The sequence below is a fragment of the Limanda limanda genome, chromosome 13 (assembly GCF_963576545.1).
Source record: "Limanda limanda chromosome 13, fLimLim1.1, whole genome shotgun sequence".
NCBI classification, from domain to species: domain Eukaryota; kingdom Metazoa; phylum Chordata; class Actinopteri; order Pleuronectiformes; family Pleuronectidae; genus Limanda; species Limanda limanda.
This window is the reverse complement of record NC_083648.1, coordinates 26142381-26150054: the sequence shown is the minus strand read 5'-3', so window position 1 is coordinate 26150054 and position 7674 is coordinate 26142381. Positions and strand designations below refer to the sequence as shown.

The 7674-nt window shown below is 42.1% G+C and overlaps 1 protein-coding gene across 1 annotated transcript in view; it reads left to right on the top strand.

Annotated features, from left to right (window-relative positions):
• The first annotated feature begins 2675 nt into the window (after window positions 1-2675).
• Window positions 2676-7674, top strand: part of cntnap2b (contactin associated protein 2b) — a 34314-nt gene continuing 29315 nt past the window's right edge. Inside the window, exon 1 of the mRNA XM_061083695.1 lies at window positions 2676-2757. Coding sequence (XP_060939678.1) covers window positions 2676-2757 — 82 coding nt within the window. The remainder of the gene's footprint in view (window positions 2758-7674) is intronic.

The window sequence follows — 7674 nt, the reverse complement described above, 5'->3', positions numbered from 1 at the left end:
AGCCAGGCCCGACCCTGCGTGACAACCCGCTGTTCCACGAACACATGAGGCGGGTTGCTCTTGAAGTGAGGTATTTTATTCAAGTTGGTGTGGCTGTAAGCCTTACAGCACCTGATATTCCCAGGCAGTCTTCACGTCAATGTCACTCAAGAGTGCACGCATGTTTCACGTTAAATTCACGGTCAAAACTTGTTGGAGTCAACTCCTGCAGACTCCTTAAACCAATCTTCTTGCGCGTCACTTAACCAGCCCCGCTGGCTCACCACCCACCTGATATCAAGAACCGCCTTACGGCTTCATGAAACTGTTGCAATACACACAAACAGTGCTCAACTGTACAAAACTTAAACTACAAACCTGGATAAAATAAGAAATTATAAACCAACATAAATATTTAAACTATACACACACATACTGCGTAATGGCTCTTACAATGCTCAACACAAGTCTGTTCATAATACCATAGTAATAAAAGTCATTACTGAACCTCTGCAAGAATGTAAAGGTTATGAATAAACTGAAGTTTGTTTCAGCAAACTGTTTCAAATTCAGTGAAGTTTTGGAATTACATATACACATATAGAGGGTCAGGGAATTGAACCAATGCAACAGTTTAATCTGAGTTTATGTCAGTTTCATGTTTTCTTAGGTGCAGTGACACGTTATTCTTACATATTCATTTTTTGCGTCAATCGCTAAAGCAATACAAATGAACATAAATCCAATACAAGCAACCGATTAAACTCTGTAGACTCTGCCCTGGAGGCTAATTATGCACTATTATAATTCTGCAGTAAATTAATAAATACATAGCCTAAAAAACTGTGCAAATATAAGAATCATTATTTCCATGGCAGATGGATTTTTCCACTATGAAGGCCTAATGTCACAGCTTTCCAAGTAGGCAATTGACTATTGAAAGTTATAATTAGCTGGTCATGTTTATAGACTATGAGGAAACAAGGGGGCCCTCTTCTGGTCACTTTCAGCCATACTGTCACTATTTGGGAAGTAGGGCACAGACTATGTATTTCAACTTATTTATAAAATTAGGCCACTCATGCCTGCTGGGCCAGGTATTTTAACATACATGCCATTTATCAATTTTTCAATTGTGTAGATTTATTCACACATAACTTAATTTATGTATTATTTGTCAATATATGTAACACTACCTTTCTATTCTATTTTGTGATTCTATGACATGTGATTGGGGATCAGCACCTGTGTTGTGTGTCTATGTCCGTGTCTCAGTCTGAAATGTGAAAATACAAATAATGAAATTATCCAAATGATCAGCGATTCTGACCCACGGTTTGACCCAGTTACTGACCACTGTACCGCTGTACTTTATGCGAGCACATAGAAGAAGACATTTTCTGTGTCTTCTTCGGTGCCTGCCCCAACCCCAGCTCTTTGATTGGAATAGGGTCCAATAGTATATCAGGTGTATAATATTGCCAATAGGTGAAGAATGGAAAAGAAAGCATGTGCTGTAACAAATTAGAATTTGGTCTCAAATGCAAAGTGAGTAATAATGTGATATAAATTGTCAACTAATTTTCATTCTTTTTTCGCAGTGATGTTCAATGGCTGCAGCAGTCAGTTTGATAGTCAGCACTTGCTGGTATAGCAGCAGGTTCCTGGAATCTTCACACTGCCTCTTCAGCTACAAGACATTCTCTTGTGAAAAAATTGAATTTATAGTTTTCCCATCCTGTGTCTGTGAAAATAGTGATTTTCTCAAGTATATGCATACAGCACTCATTTTTTCTATTTTTGATGTATTGTCTGCTAGCAGATGTGGGTAAATATAAGATTATTCTAGTGTGTGACTCGTTGATATGACATTGTGATCATCATTTTGACAAAATATTGACAGGTGACATTCCAAAGCGATAGACCTCAAACAGACTTTTACTATGCCGCTAAAACGCAAAGTTTCGCGAAATCTATGATTTTAAGATGCAAGATGTCATGATGACTGTACAGTTTGAACTATTACGTTGCAGTAGACCTGCCCACCTGTGTTAATATAACAGCACAGTGCTGGGAGTATAGTGACTCTATATACTATAAAACGGACTACCTGGTTGGATCTACAGTCATATTTGTATTATTATATTAGCAGTTGATGTGTAGCCTCTGTGAAACAGAAATCCCTGTCTGAATCCACCCAGATCTATTCTCTCATAGAGACATCTGCTGCCCGTATGGCGGAGAACACTGATCTTTGTCTTCATATTGTCCTCACACCTTCCTCTGGCGTTCCCCTTCTGCCCAACCCCCCTCAACCCCCTCCGAATATCAGGGAGCCCTGCATTGTTGTACGTATCGGACCGTACCAACTCCAGCAGAGATCGGGGGTGTATTGATGAGTCCGGCAGTTCAGCGCAGTAGCATCCGCTGTCTGTCTATCTGACCATGCACCTGAGGTCCGGCCCGCAGCACACCCGCGTTCAGTTCACAGGCTTCTTCTGGAGGTTGTTGGTTGAACCCCGCTTGAGTGCCGCTGGGCAGGTTGAAAATATAGAGGAGAGAGGAGACAATACGAGCAGGTCAGACATTGCTTTTTGCTTTAGCTTCTGATAAAGAAAGCAGCGTCTCGCCTGCGTGTGCCCAGAACAACAGACCGTCTCTGTCTGCCCCGTCGACCCTGAGCCTTTTCTCTGAAGATGTCTCATGTGACCGCGCTGTGGCTGCTGCCTGTGGTGTGGCGCATTATCAGCACCGCCAGTGCTACATCCTCAGTGTCCCGTAAGTAGGCTAACACACACACACACACACACACACACACACACACACACACACACACACACACACACACACACACACACACACACACACACACACACACACACACACACACACACACACACACACACACACACACACACACACACACACACACACACACACACACACACACAGGAGCATCAGTAGTGTAGCAGTGTCTTGGTGTTGCTATTAAACAAACACAGAAGGATGGAGTCAGTTTATAGTCAGTAGTAACCCTGAGCAGACAATCATGGCAGCAGGGCATGTGAGAAGCGGCGTGTGGAAGTACCTTAGGTCCTACACTGTAGTGTAGAGCAGAGGTCTTCAACGTTTTTCAGGCCAAGGACCCCCAAACAGGTGGAGAGATGGAGCAGGGACCCCCTACTATATATATTGCATAAAATTGTGTTTTATATTAAACTGGACCTAGTGCCATGTTCAACATAACTACCCTGATATTGTGCATTCAATACTAAGCTATTCAAATATTACACGGGTTCTTATATTCATGTTTTTAATTTAAACATGTGCAAGGTACAGGGTTGCCATGCCACTGCCATTTATAAACATACAGTGGGTACGGAAAGTATTCAGACCCCTTTAAACTTTTCACTCTGTTTCATTGCAGCCATTTGCTAAGATCTAAAAAAGTTCATTTTATTTCTCATCAATGTACACTTAGCACCCCATCTTGAGAGAAAAAAAACAAATGTAGAAATTTTTGCAAATTTATTAAAAAAGAAAAACTGAAATATCACATGGTCATAAGTATTCAGACCCTTTGCTCAGTATTGAGTAGAAGCACCCTTTTGAGCTAGTACAGCCATGAGTCTTCTTGGGAATGATGTAACAAGTTTTTCACACCTGGATTTGAGGATTCTCTGCCATTCTTCCTTGCAGATCCTCTCCAGTTCCGTCAGGTTGGATGGTGAACGTTGGTGGACAGCCATTTTCAGGTCTCTCAAGAGATGCTCAATTGGGTTTAGGTCAGGGCTCTGGCTGGGCCAGTCAAGAATGGTCACAGAGTGGTTCCGAAGCCACTCCTTTGTTATTTTAGCTGTCTGCTTAGGGTCATTGCCTTGTTGGAAGGTGAACCTTCGGCCCAGTAAAGAGGTTTTCTTCCAGGATATCTCTGTACTTGGCCGCATTCATCTTTCCTTCAATTGCAACCAGTCGTCCTGTCCCTGCAGCTGAAAAACAACCCCATAGCATGATGCTGCCACCACCATGTTTCACTGTTGGGATTGTATTGGGCAGGTGATGAGCAGTGCCTGGTTTTCTCCACACATACCGCTTAGAATTAACGCCAACAAGTTCAATCTTGGTCTCATAAGACCAGAGAATCTTATTTCTCATAGTCTGGGAGTGTTCTCCATGTGTTTCTTGGCAAACTCTCTGCGGGCTTTCATATGTCTTGCACTGAGGAGAGGCTTCCGTCGGGCCACTCTGCCATAAAGCCTCGACTGGTGGAGGGCTGCAGTGATAGTTGACTTTGTGGAACTTTCTCCAATCTCCCTACTGCATCTCTGGAGCTCAGCCACAGTGATCTTTGGGTTCTTCTTTACCTCACTCACCAAGGCTCTTCTCTCACGATTGCTCAGTTTGGCTGGACGGCCAGGTCTAGGAAGAGTTCTGGTCGTCCCAAACTTCTTCCATTTTAAGATTATGGAGGCCACTGTGCTCTTAGGAACCTTGAGTGCTGCAGAAATTCTTTTGTAACCTTGGCCAGATCTGTGCCTTGCCACAATTCTGTCTCTCTTTGGGCAGTTCCTTCGACTTCATGATTCTCATTTGCTCTGACATGCACTGTGAGCTGTATGGTCTTATATAGACAGGTGTGTGCCTTTCCTAATCGAGTCCAATCAGTTTAATTAAACACAGCTGGACTCCAATGAAGGTGTAGAACCATCTCAAGGAGGATCAGAAGAAATGGACAGAATGTGAGTTAAATATGTCACAGCAAAAGGTCTGAATACTTATGACCATGTGATATTTCAGTTTTTCTTTTTTAATAAATTTGCAAAAATTTCTACATTTCTGTTTTTTTCTGTCAAGATGGGGTGCTGAGTGCACATTAATGAGAAATAAAATGAACATTTTTGATTTTTGCAAATTGCTGCAATGAAACAAAGATTGAAATATTTATAGGGGTCTGAATACTTCCCGTACCCACTGTACATCTTGCATACAACACTGAGCTATTAAAGTAATTCACAGATTCATGTTTTTATTTTAAACATACATGTAGAAGAGACAGTGAATCCTCATCTGTGGATGGCACACATACTCCCACATTAGTGAGATGTCGGACCCTGATGGGTAGCACACAACTTATCTAATCTTGGATGGATGGAGGTTGTCCGGCAGAGGGTCAAATCAGCCTCACAATATGTTGGATGCATGTTAATGTGTATTGAAAGACAATTAAATTTGTGAAAATTTTTTTTTTTTAAAAATTGTCTAATCAACTAAAGATTTTGCGGACCCCCTGCAGTACCTCCGCGGACCCCCTGTTGAAGACCTCTGGTGTAGAGGATCAATGGCGAGGCTGTTTGTCATCTTTGTTCCATGCAACTGCCTTTTAACAAATCTGTGGGCTCACTGATTAGCAGCTACTGAAGGCTCCAGTATGCTTCTACGTTCTCCGTTTCTCGGAGAGGGCTCGACGGGGGGCAAAGAGTCTTTTTGATTTTTACTAATACGCGCTTTGAGTGGTCAGCAAGACCGAACAGACAGCGGTCCGATCCCTGTTTCCCTTACTCCAGGTGCCGAAGTGTCTTACCTGCCGGCAGTGTATGGAATTTGTATTATCAATGCACTATATGACTGTGTGCCCAGACACTGAATGAATTAATAGCTGTACAGACATAACAGTGAGTATTTCATTGGGATAAATCTGGTGGCTGAAAATCCAAAACTGTGTTTTCCCCTCTAACAAAGGGGTATTTGAAGTAACAGCTGATAAGGTAAGAAGGTTGACATCAGATTTACTGCAGTGTCACACTCTTGCTGTTTTTAGAACACACACTGTCCAATCACTGCACTGTTCTTTTTTATACCTCTGTATCTAACACATGTAGAAATAGAAAACACGGCTGGGTTTCAATCAGTCACATACAGCATTTCCTGCCTCACTGAGGGGTTTCACCAGGATCTCTGTTGTGGTTTGATGACTCTGATTATTTAATGTCAGTTAGATAACTTTGGAATAGTTGGAGGGTACAGTGTCTTCCTTGGTACATTGCTATCTTGCTATGTCCTTATTTTCAGGTTTCCGCTTGGAAAACTGGGAAAAAAGCCACAATATTACAAAAAAGATCCTTACTATTAACCCTTTTAAAGCTGTGATCCCTAGAGTTGGTGGAGGGGTGGGTAAAATGTTTGCAATACAATTGAAGTGACAAAATTTGTCACCAGAGATGGAGGGAGGGAGGGAGGGAGAGAAGGAGAGAGAGGGAGGGAGGGAGAGAGAGGGAGAGAGAGAGAGAGAGGGAGGGAGGGAGGGAGGGAGAGAGGGAGGGAGGGAGGGAGAGAGAGAGAGAGAGAGAGAGAGAGAGAGAGAGAGAGAGAGAGAGAGAGAGATTCCTGTGCTGTTGGTTTTTAATCCATGCTGAAGTGGACTTTGCTGCTTTTACTGTTCCTTTCATAGTCCTCTGCTTTGAAATAAAGACTGTGTTCTCTCCATATGAGGGTTATCAGCTGTCATTAACCATTGCCTATCAGGATATTTTACTAGAAACCGATGATAGAGTAATTTCCTCTTCAGAGCATTGCACTACGGAACAATGCACATCAAAATCATTGTTGCTTAAAGCGCCTGATTAACGAGCAGCTGTTGACAACAAGCTTCTTCTTACTCCTACGAGTGGTGTATGGACACTGGCTCTGTTGCTAATATTTGTAAACATACCAGAGGTCAGGTAAATGGTAGATGGTTTGTATTTATATAACTTTTCTTTTTTTGATGACCACTCAAAGCGCTTTACAGTTCAGTTTGCCATTCACCCATACATTGATACAGTGCATCTTTTAGCAGCACTTGTTAGTTCTATGAGAGGCAATTTAGGGTTCAGCATCTTGCCCAAGGACACTTGAGCATGCAGAGCGGGGAAGACTGGGGATCGAACTGCCGAACTTCTGTCTGGAAGACGACCACTCTACCCCTCACCCACAGCCGCTGAGGTCAAGCATGCAATTGGAGAGAGGCCTATGAGTGCAGTGCATTCTGGGTGTTGTAGATAATATACATGTTAATTAGAAGGCCATCCTTCCAGCAGTTAAGTGCTTCTTTAACATTTATTGACAGTGACATTCATTATATTATATTATATTATATAAGTGTACTGTGAAAGGTCACAGTCACAAAACAGTCACATGTCCCACCCAGACGCATTCACTGACCCTCGGACATCAGAACGCTCCTTCAACACAGTGTTTTACTGAACATACGTTGCCTTCACTGACCCTCAGACATCAGAACGCTCCTTCAACACAGTGTTTTACTGAACATAAGTCAAAACCGAACATAAACATAAACCCAGTCCGTTACACGATTAGGCTGCAGCTATTTGGTTTTATTTATTTAAAAATAGGGTACTTCTTATTTCATACATTTTCCACAAATATGAGGAGGACTCAAATAGCCCTACAAAGTTCTGTGTTTAATTTATTTCAAAGTAGGCCGACACTTGCCTGTGTATTTTGTTTGTTTGTTATTTTGTTGCTTGTCTGTTTGAGTAGCTGGCTGAAAGCAAAGAAGTAGTACGCTTATCTTTTATTGGTAACCAAACTGTTACGGTTCATTGTTTCTGAAATAAGAGGCCTGACTGCTATGTTCACAGCAAACTTGATTTTTTTTTTAATATTAAGTAGGGCTGCCACTAACGACTATTTTTC